General features: G+C 60.4%; 3 protein-coding genes and 1 long non-coding RNA gene across 4 annotated transcripts in view; 2 read left to right on the top strand and 2 right to left on the bottom strand.

The window, feature by feature from the left end:
• Positions 1 to 4,377, top strand: part of DCTN5 (dynactin subunit 5) — a 4,527-nt gene extending 150 nt beyond the window's left edge. The window contains exons 2-7 of the mRNA XM_039732199.1: positions 99 to 167; positions 389 to 507; positions 928 to 1,039; positions 1,677 to 1,779; positions 2,001 to 2,092; positions 4,048 to 4,377. Coding sequence (XP_039588133.1) covers positions 99 to 167; positions 389 to 507; positions 928 to 1,039; positions 1,677 to 1,779; positions 2,001 to 2,092; positions 4,048 to 4,068 — 516 coding nt within the window. The 3' untranslated portion in view covers positions 4,069 to 4,377. The remainder of the gene's footprint in view (positions 1 to 98; positions 168 to 388; positions 508 to 927; positions 1,040 to 1,676; positions 1,780 to 2,000; positions 2,093 to 4,047) is intronic.
• On the bottom strand, positions 3,189 to 4,036 carry LOC120513112. Its single transcript, XR_005630202.1, has 2 exons — positions 3,731 to 4,036; positions 3,189 to 3,662 (listed from the first exon to the last, which is right to left on the bottom strand). It is a non-coding gene; the product is annotated as an uncharacterized LOC120513112 (long non-coding RNA).
• A 1,205-nt stretch (positions 4,378 to 5,582) lies between the features above and the next one.
• On the top strand, positions 5,583 to 11,721 carry PLK1 (polo like kinase 1). Its single transcript, XM_039731851.1, has 10 exons — positions 5,583 to 6,241; positions 6,368 to 6,536; positions 6,614 to 6,758; positions 7,111 to 7,204; positions 7,879 to 8,098; positions 8,625 to 8,783; positions 8,865 to 8,942; positions 9,427 to 9,581; positions 10,011 to 10,193; positions 10,513 to 11,721. The coding sequence occupies exons 1-10, from the start codon at positions 5,864 to 5,866 to the stop codon at positions 10,717 to 10,719; spliced, it is 1,788 nt and encodes a 595-aa protein (XP_039587785.1). The 5' UTR covers positions 5,583 to 5,863; the 3' UTR covers positions 10,720 to 11,721.
• Positions 11,722 to 11,732: 11 nt separating this feature from the next.
• Positions 11,733 to 22,358, bottom strand: ERN2 (endoplasmic reticulum to nucleus signaling 2; the record flags this gene model as incomplete). The annotated part of the gene is made up of 22 exons (XM_039731828.1): positions 11,733 to 12,875; positions 12,953 to 13,020; positions 13,274 to 13,397; positions 13,570 to 13,697; positions 13,803 to 13,950; positions 14,595 to 14,794; positions 15,027 to 15,126; positions 15,362 to 15,551; positions 16,017 to 16,107; positions 16,362 to 16,611; positions 16,695 to 16,871; positions 17,019 to 17,140; positions 17,573 to 17,723; positions 17,800 to 17,878; positions 17,983 to 18,244; positions 18,484 to 18,585; positions 18,662 to 18,784; positions 18,906 to 18,978; positions 19,061 to 19,133; positions 19,661 to 19,694; positions 20,013 to 20,130; positions 22,284 to 22,358. Coding segments are annotated over 22 exons (2,880 nt in total), but the record flags the coding sequence as incomplete, so codon positions are not given.
• Between the last annotated feature and the right edge of the window lie 26 nt (positions 22,359 to 22,384).

The following is a 22,384-nucleotide window of genomic DNA, read 5'->3' as shown; positions in this document are numbered from 1 at the left end:
GGGGGCACCGCGGGGCCGGGGGGCCGCGGGGCCCGGCCGGGCTCGCCGGGGGCGGCGGGGCTCGGGACACCCGCCGTGACCGCCCGTTCTCCCCGCAGGCCTCCGGCAACAAGGTGAGCCGGCAGTCCGTGCTGTGCGGCAGCCAGAACATCGTCCTGAACGGCAAGGTGAGCAGCACCGCCCTTTCTGTGCCTCCGCCGGGCTCTGTAGTGCTCACTGGCACGACCAGGAGCACAGCTGGCGGCTCCAACCCCCTGCACTTTTGCTTTGTTGTCACTTTTCTTTTGACGGAAAGAATGCCTGAAGTACGGGACTCTTGCTGGAGTGGGCAGGCCTCGGCAGGGGCAGAGGGAGCAGGGAGCGGGTCTAGCTGTGTGTCCTCCTGCAGACCATCGTCATGAACGACTGCATCATCCGCGGGGACCTGGCCAACGTGCGCGTGGGGCGGCACTGCGTGGTGAAGAGCCGCAGCGTCATCAGGCCGCCCTTCAAGAAGTTCAGCAAAGGGTAGGGGGCCCTTCCTGTAGGGAGATACCTGGAAAATCTGACAGCTTGACTGAGCCTTGTGTTCAGAGAGCTCTGTTCCTTTTGCAGCAAGTTGCAGAGATACATCTCTCAAACCTGCTTGTTCCTCAATGCTGAGCTGTGCCTTGAGGGTTGGTGTTCTAACCCTCTGATGGATGGAAAGGGGTAGATTAGAATACCAATGTGGACAGCATGTTTCAGTTTCTGTGCATTTATTCACAACATCCTCCTTCTCATTTGGGCCATCCTTTAGAGAAGAGAAACCCAGAAGCTGTTCTATTTCCCTTAGCACCAGATCCACCTCTGTTAATCCATCTGGGGACAGGAGGCTCCACAGGGTGATTCTCGGTCTAGCAGTGCCAGTTTGTTTGTTGGACACATACTGATGCTCTCCTGTTGCAGGGTGGCTTTCTTCCCTCTGCACATTGGTGACCATGTCTTCATAGAAGAGGACTGTGTTGTCAACGCGGCCCAGATCGGCTCCTATGTGCACATAGGCAAGAACTGTGTCATTGTGAGTGCCATTTCTGTATTTACTGTGAAAATATTTCTCCTGGCTGCTTGTGAACTCCTTGCGACAGCAGCTGAGAGGTGTCTGCAGCAGCAGGCTGGAGCAGGCTCACTGTTTCTGTGCTGTTCCTGTCTGCTCCTCGTCCTTCTCTGCAGGAAGCTGAGCTTTCAGGTTGGCTTTTCTGAGGACAGCGTGTTCAGCTGCTGCTGGCTGCAAAATCCATCCCAAGTGCTGTCCCTGTGGCTAATGGGATCGCCTGGGGAAGGCAGCCTGGCCACAGAGTACAAGTGGAATTGTGTTTCTGTGTAAATAAGACCAAATAGTCAAGGCTACTCTGTGCTGAGGTAGAGGAGGCCTTGCTGGTACCGCTTGACTCAGGTTTTTGGTGCCAGTTTGAACATTGACATGTTAGTGTGCAGTTGTACCTGTGCTAGTTGAAAGCAGGCAGGCATTTTTCCTCAAAAAGAAAAGTTAATTCTGTTGGGAGGAGCATTCAGTCAGGGTAAAGATTTATGCTTGTGATCTCTTATAAAGGATATGTTTTGAGCAATTAATCTTGAAATTTAGGTAACATATCAGTGATAATAAGAAAACCTCATGTTTCTAGTGTTGTGAATACTTCTCCTGTTCTCTGTTTTAGGGACGTAGATGTGTTTTGAAAGACTGCTGCAAAATCTTAGACAACACAGTACTCCCTCCTGAAACCGTAGTTCCACCTTTCACTGTCTTCTCAGGCTGCCCAGGTATGCTCCCTCTATCTTCCCTTGCACAAAACTGCAGATAACATGGATATTCTTATTTTAAATGGGATTTCTATAACAAATGTGCCCATTAGCATTTAGTGCCTAAGGATAAAGGTATTGGTTACTTGCTGCACTGAAAAGTAACAGTTCTAACTTGTTTTAGTGCATGGTGCACAGGGGGTACACCGTGACTGATGGCTGTGCTGCTGTTCTTCTTCCAGGACTCTTCTCTGGGGAGCTCCCGGAATGCACCCAGGAACTCATGATTGACGTTACCAAGAGCTACTACCAGAAGTTCTTGCCACTCACTCAGGTCTAGTAGCCCATTTGCCGTGTCCAGGCACACAGGAGCGTTCTGGGGGTGGGCAGGGGGCTGCTGTCCAGTGAGGCCAGAGCCCTGAGCACCTCTGTGCGTGCCTGGCCGAGCAGTCCCTGCTGAAAGCTGCTGTGTCCTGTTCAAACTCTGTGTGCTCGTCCTGTACTCCATTCCACGTTGTCTGAGTTGTGCCCCTGAATGTTCTGGAGCTGGGAAGGCTGAACGCCTGCCTTGGGGAGCGAGGCAGGGCTGACACGTGCTCTGCAGCCTCAGCCTGCTGCTCAGTTCTGTCCTAACCCAAAGCTAGGCGTAGGTTTGCTAGGCGCAGTCTCCAGCCCAGCAGGGCTGTTCTGGCTGTGCTCTGGGCACTTAGCAGGGTTCCTTAGAGCCAGCCTTTCCTCTGGCACAATACTTGCTGCCCATGGGCCTGCATGTGAGGTGCCTGGCCTCTTCCTTTTCTCCCTGGGATTCTCTCCAGGGGTACCTCATCCTGCTGTTGGCTTTAGGAGGTTTGGCTGACACTGACACTGTCTTTCTGTGCCTGACAGGATCTTCCTTAGCTTTTAGCTCCTGAAGCACACTGGCATCAGTGTTCTTCGGGTCAGTGCTAGTGTTCTTGGGGTCAGTGCCACTTCCTGAACATCACAGACCTTAAAGAGCCAAAGGCCTTTGAAAAGAGGATTGCCATGTCACTCACAGAATTCAGTGCAGCAGAAAGTGGGTAATTAAAGTTGAGAGAATGCTGCAAATGTTCCCATTTATTACCCAGTGTCTGCATTTGCAGAAAGCTCTTCTATGCTTTTCTGGATTATGAAACTTAAGAATGACACTCAGACTTCTTAGAAAGAGTGAAGATTTAATTTTGGACATGTAGTAGAGCATGAACAGTTCTTGCTGAGAGCAGCTCTGAAAGTTGGAGGCATCTGATGCTCGTGTGCCTGAGTACAGACAAGTGGCTGCACACCAGTGTGCCTGCTCTGGTTGGGCTCTGTTAAAGCTTAGCACAGTCCTGCTCTAGGGTTTAAACTGGGGCTCCTGCGTGTTGTAGTGTAGCAGCTGGGGCCAGGACAGGTATTAGGTGTGTGGTAGGTGTGGATGAGCAGCCCCTGAGCCTCAGCTGATCTGTGTAGCAAATGCTGATACACCTTAGTAGCAAATAGCCGTGTGAGTACTAACGTGTGTAGTAGCTGCTGTACATCCCATGTAAAACACTGACTGGTTTGTATTTTTACTGTACATAAATTAAAGCCTCTTCAGTTGTTCAAGTGACTCGTGACTCTTCAAATCAAGGCTGAGGTTCCTGCTGTGCCTGGGCATGAGCCACAGTCCCTTGCTCTGTGGCTGCTCCAGGATGTTCTGGCTCTCCTGTGTGTTACAGCATGTAGTACAGCCTGAAACAGCTGCTTGCTCCCTCTGAGGAGCCCGAGAGGCCTCCTCTGTCACAGACAGGTTTGGGGCTTCTTGTGAGATTTCCTGCAAGTCAGGAGTTCAGAGCACTGCTTTGCTGCAAGTCTCTGGCAGTGTCTGCCAGGAGCGGGGTGTCTGTGCTGTGTTGCTGTGTTGTCACCTCAAAGGGTGTCTCTGGCAGTGTCTGCCAGGAGCAGGGGTGTCTGTGCTGTGTTGCTGTGTTGTCACCTCAAAGTTTTGACACCACATCATGTGTTTCACTGGGATCGCTTGATCAGCAGCCACAGCAGCTGGGAGAGGAGTGGGAGAAGGGGTATGAGTTGGGAGTGGGATGGCAGAGGAGTGGGAGAGGGATAAGAGTTTGGGAGTGGGATGGCAGCTGGAAAAGTCTGAGTGATGAATTTCCACAACCACCTGAGGGCAGAGCTGTAGTGCATGAAGGGATGTGACACTGCAATAACATTTTTCTTGGCCTGCTCTTCCTTCTAGCTGTCTGAGCTGACTCTTCTGCCTTAATTAAAACCTCTTTTGTTGTCTTTGTTAAGGTGGCCTCTGGCAGGGCCTAAAACCAAGCCACCACTGAGGACCCCTAACACCCAGCATTGTTAACATTCCTTACACTGGCCACTTTCTCCTCCTGCCTCTGAAGCATCCCTCTGACCTGGGCTCAGCTCTCCGCCTCTGCCAGTTCTGGGAAGATGGAGTGTCAGTGTCCCAGCTCTGCAGGCAGCCTTCCATCCAGCGTGGTGCAGTAACATGACACAGGAGGCTGTGTCTGTAGCCTGAGGAGCTGCAGGAGTGGGGAAGCATATCCTGCAGGGAGGGGAATGTCTTCTGTCAGGAATCTGTACAAACACTGAGCACTTCTAACCCCATGTTGCTGTGTGGCTTCATTGATCCCTGCGTGCTTTGCTCGGCGTTGCTGGCCAGGACGGGCAGGGTGTGCTGCTGGATTTGGGGAGGTTCAGGGTCCCTGGGAGCACACCCTGCCTGCCTGTGCTGCTGGTGGCTCGGCGTGAGGAGTGAGGGGCCTGCCAGGGCTGTGTGGGGAAATCTCTCAGGCACCTGGCCAGCGGGGACCGTGCCTGCTGTGTGGGCAGCAGAATCCCCCAGCGGGGATTTTGTGGTGGGAATGGCCCTCGAGCTGTGGCTGTGGTGACCTGCAGGGCTCCTGGCCCTGTCCGTGCTGGGCTCTCCAGGACACCCTGGCACGGATGGCCCGTGCCTGTGGGTGAGGTTGGGCCAGGGGCATCGGCTCAGCCTGCCGGGCAAACGCACTGTGCTGGCCACTAACATCTGTGCTTTGTTAGCCAGCGCTGAAAGAAACAGCTTCTGCTGATGGGGAAGGGAGGCAGACGGTGTTAATCCCCTCAGCCCATGGCACCAGGGAGCACAGAGCAGTGCCTGGGCTGGGGCGCTGCTGCTGCCCCTGCTGTGTGCTTGTCACTTGTCATTTGTCACTGGTGGTGGAGTGAAGGCATGGGCGCATCTCAGGGTCACTTCTCCTGGCAAGGGGGGCGCAGGAGCCAGCACCGGGAGTGCTGGAGACGCTGGCGTGAGGGGGACAGGGGCAGTGAGGTCAGGGCAGCCCCTCAGAACCGCCACACTGTCACCCGACGGGCAGCAGCGTGGGGGTGTCTGTGTTATAGAACCGGCCCAAGGCCGGTTCCCGCGTACCGCTGGGAACCGCCAGGACACGGAAGCCCCGGGAAGATCCAGGCCGGCTGCGCATCCCAGGGGAATGTCCTTGGGGGAGCGCCTCGTGCCCGCGCTCGGGGGTCCCGCGGGGCCGCGCCCGGGCAGCGGGAGCGCGCCCCGCCTGTGTGTGTGAGGGGCCGGCGGGAGCGCGCGCGGCCGCGCGCCCGGCCCCGCCCCCGCGGGCGCGTGCCTGTCCCGGCTCCCATGGAGCCCCGCGCGGCGCGTGGATTTTAAATCGTGCGGCCAATGGGGAGCGGCCGCGCGCGGTAACGGCCCCGGCGCCGCCTTTGAATCGCGGCCGCACCGAGCGAGAGAGCTCAGCCCGGCCGCCCCGCCGCTGCACCGGCACCGGGACTCGGTGCCACCAGCACCGACACCCACAGCTGCACCGGCACCGGGACGCGGTACCACCTGCACCGACACCCCCAGCTGCACCGGGACTCGGTACCACCAGCACCGACACCCACAGCTGCACCGGCACCGGGACCTGCCGGGACAGGGACTCGGTACCCTCACCTCCACCAGTACCGGGACCCCCAGTTGCACCGGGACCCGGCACCCCCGGCTCCATCGGTACCCGGCCCGCACAGCCGCACCGGGAGGCGCCGCTCGCCCGGCGGTTTGGGGCAGGGAGCCGGGCCCCGCGGTGCCCAGCGGACCAGCATGAGCGCGCCGGGCGGGAAGGCGGCGCGGCCGGCGGCGCTGGCGGAGCCGGCCCGGGCGGCGGCGGCGGCGGCGGCGGGCAAGGAGGTGCCGAAGGTGCTGGTGGACCCGCGCACCCGGCGCAGCTTCGTGCGCGGGCGGTTCCTGGGCAAGGGCGGCTTCGCGCGGTGCTACGAGCTGGCCGAGGCCGAGAGCCGCGAGGTGTTCGCGGGCAAGGTGGTGCCCAAGTCGCTGCTGGTGAAGCCGCACCAGAAGGAGAAGATGTCCATGGAGATCGCCATCCACCGCAGCCTCTCCCACCGCCACGTCGTCGGCTTCCAGGGATTCTTCGAGGACGACGACTTTGTCTACGTCGTGCTGGAGCTGTGCCGCCGCAGGGTGAGGGGCCGGGGGGCGGGTGTCGGTGTCCCCGGGTGCGGCTGTCCCCTTCCCCGCGTCCTGCCCCGCTGAGCCCGTCCCTGTCCCGCGACCCCCGCCCCGGTACTGACCGCCCGTCCCCCGCAGTCGCTGCTGGAGCTGCACAAGCGGCGGAAGGCGCTGAGCGAGCCCGAGGTGCGGTACTACCTGCGGCAGACCATCCTGGGCTGCCAGTACCTGCACAGCCACCGCGTCATCCACCGCGACCTCAAGCTGGGCAACCTCTTCCTCAGCGACGACATGGAGGTGAAGATCGGTAAGTGGCAGGGACCCCAGCCCAGGCACCAGCCAGTCAGGACGTCCTGCTCATATCCCGTCTCCCTGTCCCTCCAGGCGACTTTGGCCTGGCCACCAAGGTAGAGTACGATGGGGAGCGCAAGAAGACCCTATGTGGGACACCCAACTACATCGCCCCAGAGGTGCTGGGCAAGAAGGGGCACAGCTTCGAGGTGGACATCTGGTCCATAGGCTGCATCATGTGAGTTAAACTGCCTTCCAGAGGCCGTGGACATGGGCAATCCCTGTGGTTCTGGTCTCCTTGGCCTCTCTGAGCTTCAGTGTGATCCAAAGCTCCAAGTCACTGTTGCCACAGTGCTGAGTCCTGCTGCCAGGCATCTCCCGACCTTCCCCAACTGAAACTTTCCCTGCAGGGTGCTAGATCCCAGCTTCCCTTTCCAGGGACAGTATCCAGGCGCAGTACACATAGCTGTCAGTGTGTCCAATGCTAAGCATGTTCCCTTTGCCAGGAAAGCCCCTGGGTGTGCTTAGGACATGGTCGTTCCTATGCACTCTTTTGCAAAACTGACACCCTTTTGTCTGGGAATGCCCAGGTACACTCTTCTGGTGGGGAAACCGCCTTTTGAGACCTCTTGTCTAAAGGATACGTACATCCGGATCAAGAAGAACGAGTACACCATCCCCAAGGTATGCTGCTTCCCGTGGAGCTTCTGTTTGGCTCACAGTGAGCTTGGTGAGCCTCCTGCTGCAGCCCCTGTGTCTGGCACTCCGTGGGCTCTCCCACAGCAGGGCAGGGGCTCTCAGTGCTGGGGGGCTGGTTCAGGCTGGGGTGGCGTGAGCCTTGTGGGGAGCCAGCAGCTCCCTGCCCCCCAGTCCAGCAAAAATCTGAGCTGGGCTGTTGGTGTGTAGGGGTGAATGGACATGGGCAATCCATGAGGCCTGAGCCAGGTCCCCAGCTCATCCCACTGCTGATGAGTTGGTGTTGCTCAAGTCATTTGACCTCAGGCTTTGGGTGCTGTTAGGAGCCAGTTCTCTGGGCTATCCAATTCTGCTTGCCCAGCCTTGTGTCCTGCTTGCCTGATGCAGCACTGGGGCTCTGCTCCAGGTGGAGCTGCAAACCTGTTCATTTGTCACTAGCACCCATTGTCCCCTGACCCGTCTCTAAACTCCGCCTGTCCCTCAGCACATCAACCCTGTGGCCGCAAACCTCATCCAGAACACCCAATTCTGCTTGCCTGGCTTGTGTCCTGCTTGCCTGATGCAGCACTGGGGCTCTGCTCCAGGTGGAGCTGCAAACCTGTTCATTTGTCACTAGCACCCATTGTCCCCTGACCCGTCTCTAAACTCCGCCTGTCCCTCAGCACATCAACCCTGTGGCCGCAAACCTCATCCAGAAGATGCTGAGGTCGGACCCCGCCACGCGCCCGACCATCGACGAGCTGCTGAACGACGAGTTCTTCACCTCGGGCTACCTCCCCAGCCGCCTGCCCACCAGCTGCCTGACCATCGCGCCCCGCTTCTCGCTGGCTCCCAGCAGCATGGAGCTCGGCGGGCGCAAGCCGCTGACCGCGCTCAATAAAGGTGCCCGTGGGTGCCCAGCTGGGGCTGGGCTGCGGGGCTGGGCAGAGCCCGCCAGGGCTGCAGGGGTGGGCAGAGCCTGCCCGGCCTCCAGCAGCATGCACAACCTTCAGTGTGCCTCTCTCTCATCTTCTCCTGATCTTGTGGAAACTCAGCATTTGTGGGTGAGGGGGCTCTCCCTGCTCTGCCCAGGGTGAAGCACTGCATTTGCTTCAGCTCTGTAAGGGGCTCAAAGTGACACCTGGGAGGTTCCACCAGAACGTGAGGAAGACCTCCTCTCCTGTGCAATGCCCAAGCACTGAACAGATTGTCTAGAGAGAGTGTGTGGAGTCTCCCTCACTGGAGACATTCCAGAATCCTCTGGACGTGTCCTGTGCTCTGGAATTACTCTGCTCATGTCCCACCATGGTCCCTTCCAACATGAGCCGTTCTGAGTGTCAGGTGTTGCCTGTACCTGGGGTAGGGTGTAAGTCTGGTGCCTTTGGAAACCTCACCCTGGCAATGCCTCACTGTTCTCTCTCTGGCCCAGGACTGGACAGCCCTGCCCAGGAGCCCTTGCCGGACAAGGAGGAAGCGGCGGGGCTGCGGGAGGTGGGAGATGCTGTCAGTTGCCACCTGGCTGACATGTTGCAGCAGCTGACTGCAGTCAACGCAGCCAAGCCTTCCGAGAGAGTAGCAGTGAGGCAAGGTGAGCCTGGGGCAGCCCATGGGCCTCGTGGGGTGCACAGCCTGTGGGAAATGTCTCCTAACAAGTGCTTTCTTCCTGCAGAAGAAGCTGAGGACCCAGCCTGCATTCCCATCTTCTGGGTTAGCAAATGGGTGGACTACTCGGATAAATACGGACTCGGTAAGTGCTGTGGGTGGCAATGCTTCAGGCTTTCCTCGTGCCTGAGGGGCTGGGAGAAGCCTGGGCTGGGGCATTTCCTAGGCCTGGGTTTTTAATCGCCATATTCCAGTGTGTGTGTGTCCAAGACCACTGCCAGGATCCTTACCAAATACCCCAGGAATCCAGAGTAGTGGTCACTCACCATCAGCCCTGGCCACTTTAACGTGGACAATAGTATCTGTGCATGAGGTGACTCAGCTCTCCCCAGCCTGCACAGGGATCCACGGTGGCAGCAGAGGCTGTTTTTGAAGCAGCTGATGCAATAAAGGAGATGACAAATCCAGAGGTGGAGAAGTGCCAGCCAGACCCTGCCAAAGAGGAGACCTGGCAGGGCCTTGTAGGGTGGCTGTCAGGGAATCCCTGGGTGATAAACCATCTGCCTTGGTACTTCCCACCGCTGGCAGTCCCCTGAGATTGGAGGTCTCATGGGGTCCCTTCTGGGCAGGTTACCAGCTCTGTGACAACAGCGTTGGGGTTCTCTTCAACGACTCCACTCGGCTCATCATGTACAACGATGGGGACAACCTGCAGTACATTGAGCAGAACAACACAGAGTCCTACTTCACCGTGAGGTCCTACCCCTCTGCCCTCAACAAGAAGGTCAGTCCTGGGGACAGGAGCCCTGGCTGAGGGGTGGTGAAACTCCTGCCACCCTTAGGCTTTGATGGCAGGGTGGGTTCCAGGGAGAAACATTTATCGGAGGCCACTGGCACTTTGCGGCTTTCCTCTAGCTGGTGACACATGGCCCAAGGACAGACACCAGCAGCTCTAATGCTATCTGAGGCTCATTTATGAGCAGTTGCACAGAAATCTAAGTGCTCACATGACTTGCATGTACCAAAGTGTTCAGCAAAGCGAGTCTGATGTGTCACGGTCAGAGTTAACTTTGAGGATTTCCACAAGTTTTTGCTGTGACACTTCAAGCTCTGAAAGATGTAAGGAGGGTCTGGGACTGTGATGGCAGTCCCTGTGCTCTGCCTGCCGTGCCTGGGGTCACCCTCAGCCGCTCACAGCCCGTCCCTTGTGCAGATAACACTACTGAAGTACTTCCGGAATTACATGAGCGAGCACTTGCTGAAGGCGGGGGCGAACATCACGCCACGGGAAGGGGACGAGCTGGCCCGACTGCCCTACCTGTGCACCTGGTTCCGGACCCGCAGTGCCATCATCCTGCACCTCAGCAACGGCACCGTGCAGATCAACTTCTTCCAGGTGAGGCTCTTTGCAGGGCTGTGGCTCTGGCTGCACGTGGTGCTGCTTGGATGGCGGCAGGAGGGGATGACCTGAGCCAAGGCTTTGCCCTGGGAGCTGTCTGTGCTGGTACCCAAGGCCCCCAAACTCTCCTCACTCGTGAGGGGCTATGCTCTGGAGCAGCACGCTGGCTGCTGCAGCCAGCTGTTGCCCTTTACTGCACTCTGAAGGAATTCTAGAGGGACCTTGTCACACGCTCGGGTTGCTGCTGTGATGGCATCCAGAGGAAATGCTGCCCAAGGAGCACAGTGCTCAGTGAGCGTGTGTTCTCTCCCCGCAGGACCACACCAAGGTCATCCTGTGCCCTCTCATGGCTGCTGTCACATACATAGATGAGAAACGGGACTTCCGCACGTACAAGCTGAGCCTGATCGAGGAGCACGGCTGCTGCCGGGAGCTGGCCAGCCGCCTGCGCTACGCCCGCACCATGGTGGAGAAGCTCCTCAGCTCCAAGTCTGGCTCGGGCCGGGCGAAATCCTCCTCTTAGACCTTGTTCTTGCCGGACTCAACATCTGTGCCAAACTGCGCAGCTGTGGAGGGAGAGGTCTGGCAGCTTCCCTCCCGTGGCCCAGCTGGGTTCCCATTCCTGGGTATGGGCTCGTTGCCGCAAGGAAGCCCCTGCTGCTATGGGAATGGTGGTGTTTACTGACTGGTGCCCAAAGGTTTCTTGCTTCCTGCTCCTAACACAGTGTATTTTTTAATTCCCTACCTAGTCTGTTTTTCTAATTTCCCAAAGCCAAAAGCCCAGCTCCAAACACGTCCTCTCGTTTGAGGTGCCTGGGCCTGCTCTTGAGAGAGCAGAGCTGGCACGTGAGGTGTCTGTACATGGCTGTGCCCATGCTCTGGGCTTCGTTTCCTCTGGTAGAAGCTCAGGTAAGGTATGGAACAAACCCAGGGTGAGATTTGAGCAATCGGCCTTTTAATACTGAAACTCCATGAAACCTCAACTTTTGTATATTGCATAACTTGAATAAAGATTGTTTGACACAGTATCCAGGCTGTTTCACTTCCCTTTGCCTTACTGAGAGAGGGGGCAGCACCTCTCTGGCTTCCCCTCTGGATGAGGCATCCTCTTACCCTTACTGACAGCCCTGGGCTGGGCTTGCCTCTTCCTTGGCTCCGTGGCTAATGATTGCTAAAGAATCAGCACAAGTCCTCTCTGGCAGCAGGAGCCCACTGACCTGCCTGCTCTCCTGCCCCTGCCAGCAACTAGACATGCTCTCAGGCCAGTTTGTTTTTAAGCAGGACAAGCTTTTTAGTTTTTATTTTTTAATTTTTATAACATTTTGTATAAATATATTCTGAAAATAAACTTGGTACAAACCCTGTTACCTGTGTAACGAAATCCCACACCCCAGCACACACAGGAATCAGACTATACAAAATTATTGCTGTTCCACAGAAGAGGTTTGCTGTGGGGCTCTCTGTGCCCATGGGCTCAGTTGGTGTTGGAGGCTGCCATGAACCAAAGCACCCATGGGACACCCACCCTGGGGCTCGCAGGGAACACATGCCCATGGGGCTGCCATGACCCAAAGCACCCATGGGACACCCACCCTGGGCAGCAGGAGAGGCTGGGGGAGCTGCAGGCACAGGCCTGTCTTTGAGGGAAGGATCCCAGGGGTTCCATACTGCTGTGCCACCAGGCCTGGCACGGGTACAGGCTGCTGGGGACCCTAAGGGACAAACCCCTGTTCTGAGCCCAGCTGAGATTCATGGCAGGGCTGTGCCCTCACAGCCCGGGTGCCACGGGCAGGTGCCAGCCCCAGGGCGGCTGCTCAGCCTGGCCTGGTGAGCACAGCCCTGTGGGGCTGAGGGGCAGCTCCAGTGTCAGGACTGGGGGCCTGGTGTGCTCAAGGAGCTGCGTCCCCTGGCACAGGAGAGAACCCAAGCCACAAAGCGGGACAAAGCTTCCTGTCCCTGGTCAATGTCCACTGTGGCCGATGGCAGCCTGAGGGCATCGCTGTGCCAGGGCCCCGCTGTGAAAACACAACGTGTTCTCCTCTTTCTTCTCCAATCACTTCGTCCACCTGAGTTGTCTTTGTTTTCTGACCCAAATGCCTTCACACCTGAGTCTGACTGTGATACCTCTGCTGCCTCGTGCCCTCACCTGGCCTGGCAGCAGGACACTGAGAGGGCCCGGGCGGGGAGCAGCGGCCACAGCCCTTGGCCATGACCCGCAGCCCTCGGCCATGACCTGTGGCCCTCAGGCACTGCTGCCCCTCAGGCATGACCTGAAGCCCTCGGCCATGACCCGCAGCTCTCAGGTGCCGCTGCCCCTCAGCCATGGCCTGTGGCTCTCAGGCGCCGTCGCCCCTCAGCCATGACCCGCGGCCCTCGGCCATGACCCGTGGCCCTCAGCCATGACCCGCGGCCCTCAGGCGCCGTCGCCCCTCAGCCATGACCCGTGGCCCTCAGGCGCCGTCGCCCCTCAGCCATGACCCGCGGCCCTCAGGCGCCGTCGCCCCTCAGGCCCTGGCAGTAGTAGGGGTGGAAGGTGCGCTCGTGGGCACAGACCCGCATGGCCCCGTGCGTGTGCAGCAGCAGCCGCGGGAAGCGGGAGGTGAAGTACTGCACGAAGCCCTCGGGGACGGAGCCCAGGGCCACCCGCACGTCGGCCGGCAGCTCGTGGTAGTGGTGCTTCTGCAGGAGAGAGGGTGAGGTGAGAGAGGACAGGGACAGTGGAGGTGGCAGGGCCAAGGGCAGCTGGGTGCCCGTACCTTGTTCCTCATGGCCCGCAGCAGGTCACGCACTGAGCCCCCCTTGTAGGTGCGGAACTTCCTCAGGTCTGGGGGCAACAGGAGAGACGCGGATTGAGGGGGGCACAGCTGGGGTGGGGGCTGCCACAGCCCCCATAGTGCCAGCCCCAGCCCTGCTGCACTGCGGCCTCCCAAGGAAGGGCTGCCACCTTCACCTGCCCTGCGTTTTGGCTCCTGGGCACAAGCAGGTGCCTGCTGGCCAGTAAAAGCACCAGCCCCTGGAACCCCAGTCCCTACCAGCTTCACTGGACCCAGCGATGAGCCTGGCCCCTCCATGCTCACCCATCTGCAGCGGGAGGGAGATGTGCATCCTCCAGTTGGTCCTCACCACCGCCCGTCCGCCCGATTCCAGGGCTGAGACGATGGGCCCCTCGGCTGGCTCCTTCTCCACACGGTCACTGACGTCCTGTGTGCCCAAGAGGTGGGTATGGCACTGCCCTTGCTCTGCACGAGGTGGGACAGAGACCCAGAGACCCCTCCACCCCTCCTAAGAGTAGCTCACAATGAGCATGTTGACCTAAACAAAGCCATTTCCAGCACGTTTTTCAGTGCACACCAGTGGGACAGCACAGGCTCACCTGGAAGAACTGCAGCTGCTTCTCCTGACTCCAGAAAAAGGGATGCACAAGGACCACGGGGGCCGAGGGCCGGTGCTGGGGCTCGGAGCTGATCATCGCCACAATCAGCTCCCTCGCCACGAGCTTGTCTGGGGGTGAAGCAAAGCAGCAGAGAGCTCGCCCCTGCTCCAGGAGCAGCAGCACCCTCAGCCCGGAGCCTCCCCGTGGTGCTGTGCCAGGGGGCAGGGTCTCACCATGAGCCTCCTCCTGCAGGCAGCTCAGCTGGTAGGAGCCTGCCAGGATGTTGGCCTGGCGCCGCAGGCTGTCCCCAAAGGGGTGCTGTCCCCCCGACACCACGTAGTAGAAGATGCACCCGGCTGAGAAGATGTCCACAGCACTGGTCTGCAAAACACAGGGGCATGTGGGACCCTCAGACAAAGGCAAGGAAACCTTTACCTCACACTTTTCTGTCCTTTCACGTGGACAATTGGTCATTGGCTGCAGAGCTGCTGGAAAATGCAACACATGGGGCTCCTGCTCTGCTACCTGCGTCAGGGAGCCCCATCACCCCAGTCCCCAAGAGAGAAGGGGTTTCCAGAGGCACACCAGAATTCAGGACTCCACAGCCCAACAGACGTGCAGGGGCTGCTGGTGTCCCACCAGCAGGCAGACAGACACCAGCATGAGCCCCAGCACTGCCCAGGCTCAGTGCAGCAGCAGCTGCTCCCAGTGGGAATATCCCCAATTCTGAAGAGAAGAGAAGCGTAACCTTGGCAGCATCCCTCAGCCCCTCCAACCCCCCCACCCTGAATTTCTGAGGACTAATGGAGCCTCATGAGACACCTGTGCTGAACACAGCTGGGCACTGTCCCACAAGGGCAGGGGACGGGGACAGCCCTGGCAAGGAGCACAACGCCTGTGTCTGGGCTGGCTCTGGCTCATGGAGCTCTCATCTTAATTGTGACCTGAGGCCAGTGCCAGCATGGGGACAGTGCCACAATGGGCCCAAGGAGCACCCAGGGCAGGGGAGGCCACGGCTCACTGACAGGGTTCTCCTTCGGCGCCTCCTGCAGCACCTCGGGCGCGATCCAGCCCTCAGTGCCGGGGATCCCGGAGCGGAGGCTGAAGCTCTGTCGTCCCCCCTGCAGCTTCTTGCAAAGGCCGAAGTCGGAGATGACAGCACGGATCTGCCCGTGGCGGTTCGGGACAGAGATGAGGATGTTACAGGGCTTCAGGTCACGGTGCACTGCAAGTGACAGGTGTGGTGTCACCTGGCAGGGCTGGAGCAAACAGGGCTCTGCCACAGCCCCATGAGCTGCTGACCCCCAGAGACACTGTCCAAACCCCAACAGAGGCTGCCCAAACCCCCACAGACGCTGCCCAAACCCCCACAGACGCTGCCCAAACCCCCACAGACGCTGCCCAAACCCTGCAGCATCCGCTGAGGAGAGGCTGCAGAGGTGACTGCTGGCCCTCACCGATGCTGAGGGAGTGCAGGTGGGCCAGCCCGGACATGGTCTGGCGCAGCACGGACACCGGGTCCAGCCCACGGCGCTCGAAGCTGGGGCTCTCCACGTACTGGAACCACACAGGAGGAGAGGAACTAAGCCAGATGTACTGGGCAAAGGCAAGCTGGCTGGAGAGACACCCCACCCCAGCGTGATGGGGGTGACAGAGAGGAGCCCCTGCAGAGGCTGCCTGTGCCCAAGGCTGCTGTTTGCAGGGCTCCCAGGGCTGCAGCAGAGGCTGCCTGTGCCCAAGGCTGCTCTTTCAGGGCTCCCAGGGCCGCAGCAGCAGCCCCGTGGCCGCTCACCTCCTGCAGCGTGGCGGAGCACAGCTCGATGGCGATGTAGTGGAACTGCCGGTCCCTCTCGGTGCAGAAGTAGCGCACGACGTGGGGGTGCTCGTCCGACTCCCGGAGCAGCTGCACCTCGCGGTCCAGCAGGTGGACACACTCGGGCAGGAGACGCTTCACGGCCACCCTGCGGCCCTCGAAGTGCCCCCTGTGCAGAGAGCCCAGCCACGCTCACCCACAGGGTCCCCAGCACAGGTCACTCTGCTGCACCCCAAAGCCTTGTCACATCACCGACAGGAAGAGATCCTCCCAGTGTAACCCGGGAAATGGAGGGTCTCAGTTTTGTAGGACAATGACATCCCTCACTTTTCCTGTGTTCAGTGCTGGAAAAGGGGCTCAGCCAAAGCCTAGGAACCGTGCGAGGGGCCAGAGCAGCTGCAGGCAGGCAGGGAGGGGCTGCAAGGGGGACCTGCCCTGTGCACCCAGTGCCTGGTCAACAAGGGCCACGAGCCCAGCTCCAGGATGGGTGGGATGAGACCAGAAGAAGGTGAAAGGGGTGAGTTCTCAAAAGTGCCTGAACCAGTGGCCACCACCCTGAGCTGCCTTGTCGCTATCCCTGTGCCTCGCAGGGAGAAAGGGAGCAGAGTGGAGGCAGGCACCCAGTGTCACCCACCTGAAGACAAAGGTTCCTCCAGCTCCATGGCCCAGCACGTCCTTGGGGTTAAAAGAAACTTTCCCAACTACAACCAGGTCTGGTTCTGCATCTGCAATGGAGAGAAGACACCATCTTCCAGCCTCCAAGCATTAGTTCTGTATAGAGGACAGACTCATTTCATCTGGCCATTTCTTGGGCCCTACTACTCTTATGTAGCCCACGCTTATCCAGCAGCAGATCTGGCACCTCTTCCCATCCCAGGTGGCTGCAGCCCTCTCCTCTGAGGGCATCCGTGCACCTGCTCTGGGTGCTGGCATCTCTGCACAGAAGCCCCGACTGCCTGCCCATTCCCCCTGCACCCACCTTCCTCAGCCACTGGGGCAGCTGGCTCTGGGCTGACTGTCCCGTTAGCTGAGTCCTTCAGGGAGGCAGAGGGGCTGGAGCTCTGTGAGGGCTCTGAGGCCCTGCCCTGGCTCAGCTCCAGCTCCCTGGGCTCCTCAGGGACGCCCTCCCTGGAGACTCGTCTGGAGCGCAGCATCTCCTGCTGCTGCTGCAGGAGCTGAATCTGCTCCTCCAGCTGCTGCTGCTGGGCCACATGCTGCCGCTGCAGTTTCTGGAACACAAACCATGGGAGTACTCAGAGCCGGGAGCCACGCTGGGCTCCGCTGTCGCTCTCCCTCCACCACCAGCACTCACGGTGAGCAGCAGGACCAGCACTCCCCCGCCCAGCAGAGCCGTGCCGACAGCAGCCATCAGCAGGTCCCAGGTGCCAGACTCGGGGTACACCTCCAGCTGCTCCCCCGGCGCGGGCTCTGGCTGGAGCTGCCCCTCGCTGCGGACAGCTGGCTCCTCTGGGCTGCTCGGGGCCAGGAACTGCAACACACACCCAGGGCTGGGTGAGGCACACACCTCAGGGCATTGGGTTTGGGACTTCCTTCCTGTCCTGTCCCATGCTGCGGACCCACTGCGCACCCCAAGCAGCACAGACCCTTCAGTGAGCCAGCAGCCTCCACCACTCACATCGTCAAACACGGTCCTGGTGGGAGGAGCCCTGGGGATGATGGTTTCCGTGGTTTTCCTCAGGTTCTCTGGGAAGGCTCGCAGCATTGTGGTGTGGACCAAAGGAGGCAGCTCATGGTGCCCTGTGGCAGGAGGGGAACAGAGACAACCCTCAGTTCACCTCTTGGTTTCAGCATCCATCCCTTGCCAGCAGCCCTGGCTCTCCTGGAGTAGGGGGGCTGCTTCTCATGGGACCCCCAGCATGGGTAATTGTGAGTCCTGCTTCAAAGGGTCCCTGCCCACCCCTGCACGGGGTGTCTGGCAGTCACTCTTGGGGAGGGGAAAAGGAGGGACTGAAATGAGTCCCAAGAAGGAGGGGACAAGGAGGAGCTGAAAGGAATCCCGAACCAGCACCACCACAGCCTGAGGTGACTCAGCCTTAATCCCATTCACCCCACTGGGCAGAGCAGCTCGGCCTACTGCCCCTAAAGCACAGCAGCAGCTCGGGGTGCTCCCCTCCAGGCAGCACCTGGAGCCAGGACATGGGTGAGTCTGTGCCTACCACGGCCGCGCACCTATGAGGAGCCACTGGTTGGGAGGTGAGGCGATGCTGCCCTGCGGGTACTTGACGTCCGTGCTGGGCATGATCTCGCACTCCCCGGACTCCCTCATGGTCACGTCGTCCGTGGTGGGGCCGTCGATCCTGGCCAGCGTGATGCCCTGGGGCTGGGGACGTGGCAGCTCGTGGGGCACCAGGCGGCCGGACGCGCCGGTGGCTGCAGCGGGGCGGGGGGACACTCACCACCAGCGCCACGCTGCCGTGCACCAGGGAGGTCACGGCGTAGAAACTGGTCGTGTGCTTTCCCACGTAGAGCGCCGGCCTGCGGGGCAAGGACAAGCATCACCCTCCATCCCTCACGGATCGGGGTGGCTGAGCACGGGGAACACGAATGCCACCGGCTGCCACCGCTCAGGAACCACCTACAGCAGCTGGGTCTTGGTGGCGGCGAAGTCCTTGACGGACTGGTAGCTCCACTTGAGGACATGGATGTCCTGTGACTGGAAGGTCAGATAGCGCAGGGTCTCCATGGCCAGGTTGAGGTGGGGGAGGCGGCGCAGGCTGTCCTGGTGCCACAGGTAGATGCCAACCACAGGTGAGCCGTAGTTCTGCGCCCACAGGACCTCCCCGCTCTCCTTGTCCAGGGTCACCACCAGCCCGTCCCCGCTTGAGGCCAAGTGCGCCATTTCTGGAGAGAGCAAGGGGATGAGGGATGCAGCAGCTGGGCTGTGTCTCCTCTGGTCACCCCCAGTTCTGCCACTGGCCATGGGCTGCTGCCTGTGCTCCCCAGCACTGGGCACAGCTGAGACCTGCTGGCCCCGGCACTGTCACCCCAGGCCCCTGCACAGCCAGAGTCCTGCTGTGAGTGGGCACTGGGAGCTGGGTGCTGTGACTGCCAGGCTCCCTCGGCTGCTGCAGTTCACTCACTGTAGTGGTAGGACTCCTCGCAGAGCGGGGCAGAGTACTCGGAGAAGGTGGCATTCCAGCGCAGCTCCCGTGACTTGGTGTCATACATGGTGATGACGTACTCTGGGGACAGGAGCAGGGCACGAGGTCACCTCCAGTGCCCCCTTGCTGTCACCAGGTGGTCGCTGGGGGCACTTACGGGTCCGTCCGATGTAGAGCAGGGGGCTGGATGGGCACAGACCGTCCCAGGCCTCTGTTGAGAGGGTGGTCTGCTTCTCCCCTGACTTGGGGTCCACAATGAACCAGGTGTCCTGCTTCTTCCCTGAGAAGGAAAATGCCTTCTTTGCAAGCCCTGCAGCCCGCTGTCCCCGGAGCTCCCGCTGAGGCCCTGCTGAGCCCTGCAGGGCTCCGGGGCCCCGGGCAGCGCCGTCCCGTGCCCGTACCCGTGTAGAGCACCCCGTCCGAGCTGCGGCACGGCGAGGACTGCACCAGCTCCGGGATGGTGAACGGCAGCTTCTGCAACACAGGGGCAGGGCACAGTCACCCCTGCAGCCCAGGGCACCCCAGGGGCTCACAGGATGCCCACAGCCCCACTGACCATCAAGCCTTCTTTGTTCTTTCCTCCCAGGATATACAGGCTGCCATCATTGGGGTCTGGAAGGAATGCTGGCCTGGAAAGCACGAGAGAAGGATAAAACATGAGCTACCCCCTGCCCTGGGCACCTCCAGGGACACAGAGTGGCTACACTGCAGAATCCCCTCTAGCAGTTTGCTCTGGGGTGAGTCTCTGCAGGACTTGACCTTTCCTGGGCACCTGCAGCACTGGATTTGGCAGGAGATAAATCCCACTCTGGTCAGTCCTGGGACTTCCCACAGCCACCCAGTGCCCACCCCCAGGCTGGTGGATGCCCTGCCTGTCTCAAGGAGCTCCTGCTGCCCCGCCTGCCCCTGAGCTATCAGGAGGATTTCCCTCTATTTCTCTCCGTGCTGGTGTGTGTAGTCAAGCTGAGAGCTCCTCGGCTGTGCAGCAGGTGCCAGCTCCTCCTCATCACCATGTGCCAAGTGCCAGCACCAGGGTCAGGGTTAGGTGATGCCACAGCACGGGCTGGGCATTTCATTTCTCTGTGGTTCCCTTTCCTGCTGTTGCTCCATCAGCTATCAGGGAGCCTCTGCACTGCCCAGCGGGGGTGACACTCACTCTGCCACATAGACCGGCACCTGCAGAATGGGATCTGAAACAGAGAGTGAGAGGCCACATCAGCAGCGCTCCTGTGAGTGGGACAGCACAGCAGCACTGTTTACCCAGCGTGGCACTGCCACCCAGCCCAGCCACGCAGCCCGTTTGCCTTTCAGAGCCAACAGAGACACCAGTGGCAGATGTTCATCCGTGCTCAGCTGTGCCTGGGGCCAGGGCTGGCAGTGCACCCCAGGGCTGGAGGCACTGGCAGCCCGGAGCCCATCCAGCAAGAGCCAGGCCAGGGGAGCATTCCCAAACTCCAAACATGCTCCAGGAGCTAGGCTGTAAGAAATTCCCCCCAGTCACTACTCACCATCCTTCAGGGTCCACTTGATGTCCCCTGTGCTCTTGCTGACGGCATGGAGGTTCCCATCCAGTGTGGAGATGAAGAGCAGTGTTTCTGGGACAGTCACAGCACCACCTTTGAGGCTCTAGGACAGACACACCACCCTCAAGAGATCAGCCAGACTGGGGAACAATCCCCCAGCCCGGCTCCTCTGTGCAGCTCAGCTCCTGGGGCAGCTGCACCCTCAGTGACCACACCACCCGCAGCTACGGCCCCTGGCTCCCCTGGCTCACATCCCACCAGGGCCATCCTGGGGCTGGAGCAGCCTTCCCTCTCCCTCCTCTCCCTGGAACAAGTTTTCCCACAGGTGGGATGAATTGCAGTGTGGCTGTTCCCAGTCACAACCCTGGATGCCTTTCTAAAGGTGACAAGAGCAGCCCGACCATCGGCTCCTTCCAGAAACAAACAAGTCTGGTGACTTTTCATGCCAGAGAAGCGATGATTGCTTGCTCAGGCCTTCAGAGCTGCAGGTTTCAGCTACCTGACATTGAGGAAGTAATTGCAAATTCACCTGGGAAGACGAGCTCTGCTTCCACGTATGGCGCCTGCATAGCGAGTGCCAGCTCAGCCAGTGCCACATACGCCAGCCTCACCCTGTCAGCAAACAGGGATGGGCAAACAGCACGGGCCCCACATGGCTCTGGCACTCCCTGATGCCAGGGGTTTGGCAGCAGTGCCTGAGCCCCTGGCTGGCCACAGATTAGCGTGAGAGGCACAAGGGCACCCCTGGAGCCCAGCCCCTCAGTAGTCCCCTCGCTGCTCTGGGAGCAGAGCTGGCAGAGCCTGTCCCGGGGGCTGTCCTGGCTGTGGAGCAGGGACCAGCCAGCAGCCTGTGCCCAGCCAGCATGTGAGTCTGAGACCATTTGCAGAGCAGAACCTGGCAGTACAAGAGTGACTGTGGCACGGCAGGGCCAGGAGATTCCTTCAGCTGCAACAAAGCACAGGAGCACACACCATCTCCCTCACAATGCACCTCTATCTCCATGCCTCCAGCCCAGTTCTTTTATTTGCACTTTTTGCTTAATTTTCAGGTGAGGTCAGAGTGAGTTTCCCCGCCCTCGCTTCCAGCCCAGTTCTTTTATTTGCACTTCTTTTTGCTTAATTTTCAGGTGAGGTCAGAGTGAGTTTCCCCGCCCTGGCTTTGCCCAGAGGCCATGGCAGGGGCCTGCTCCCCACCAGGGCTCCTGCAGCCCCTCTGGCCATGCAGTGGCATTGCTGCCGGCTGGGGACGTGCCAGGCTGGCCGGCACGGGGCTCTTGCAGTGTGCTCTTCCCACCTGCCCGGGGGAAACTGAGACTGCCGGGCCCCCCCAGCTGTCAGGGCTCTCTGCTTCCTTCCCCCCGAAGCACTGGGGTTTTTCCATCCCTTCTGCAAGTGTTTTGGTGCCAGGGCACTCAGGCAAAGGCCAGGCTGCCTGGCGTGCTCCCCGTAAACCACCATGGGCAGAACTGGGAGCACTGGATGCCTGGGAGCTGCCAGCCTCCCGCTGGTCCCAGCCCCAGCCACAAGTGTGGCTGTTCCCAGGGGCTGGTCCCAGGAGCCGCGCTTTGCCGAGGTTCCACCACAGCACTCCGGGCTCTGCACTGATGCCGCTGGGGCCGAGCTCAGCCGTGGGCTTGGGGCACACTCACTTCCCCAAGGATGGATAGGGAGGGACGGCCAAGTACTCGGTGCCAGCATCCTCTGCTTCCTCCGCTGAAGCAGCTCTAGCCGTGTAACCCAAAGCCACCCTGGCACGCTGCCTATCCACTTGAACCGCCACCAGCTGCAGGAGCTGGATCCGGCTCCGAAGGCACCACCCTGACAGGCAGCAGCTCCGCGGCAGGAGCGGGCGGGAGGGGGCCGAGGGCACCCCGGGAAGGGGACACCGCTGCCGGCCACAGCCGGGCGCTGGGGCGAGGATGGAGAACAACCTCCGCTCCGGGTGACAGCCCGGCGCTCCACCGCACAGCCCCCCGGCAGCATCCCGGCCCCGCGGGCACCACGGCCCCTCTCTCGCCACCAACACCTCGCGGGTGCCCCGGCCGAGGGGCGAGCCCCGCTGCCCGGTGCCACCCGCTCCCGCCCCGAGCGCGGAGGGCCCGGCACACCCCGGGCACCAAGTGCCGTGCGCTCCCGCAGGACACGCGGGGCACGGTGAGCACCGGGAGCCCCGCGGGCACCGCGCTGTCCCCCCGCAGTGTCCCCTCCGGGCGCTGTCCCACCCTGGCGCACCCCCGCTCCCAGCCGCGGCCGTACCTGTGCCGGGGGCGGCGGGAGCAGCAGCAGCAGGAGCAGCAGCAGGAGCAGCGGCAGGAGCGGCGGCAGGAGCCCCCGGCGCGCCCCCCGGAGCCCCCGCG

The sequence above is a fragment of the Passer montanus genome, unplaced genomic scaffold (genome assembly GCF_014805655.1).
Source record: "Passer montanus isolate IOZ18808 unplaced genomic scaffold, ASM1480565v1 scaffold8, whole genome shotgun sequence".
In the NCBI taxonomy this organism is placed as follows: domain Eukaryota; kingdom Metazoa; phylum Chordata; class Aves; order Passeriformes; family Passeridae; genus Passer; species Passer montanus.
This window is presented reverse-complemented; position numbering and strand designations above follow the sequence as displayed.

Coding starts and splice junctions, on each gene's coding strand:
- PLK1 (XM_039731851.1), top strand. CDS start 5,864: ATGAGCGCGCCGGGCGGGAAGGCGGCGCGGCCGGCGGCGCTGGCGGAG. Junction 9,582..10,010: donor CCTCTGCCCTCAACAAGAAG/GTCAGTCCTGGG, acceptor TCCCTTGTGCAG/ATAACACTACTGAAGTACTT. Junction 10,194..10,512: donor TGCAGATCAACTTCTTCCAG/GTGAGGCTCTTT, acceptor CTCTCCCCGCAG/GACCACACCAAGGTCATCCT.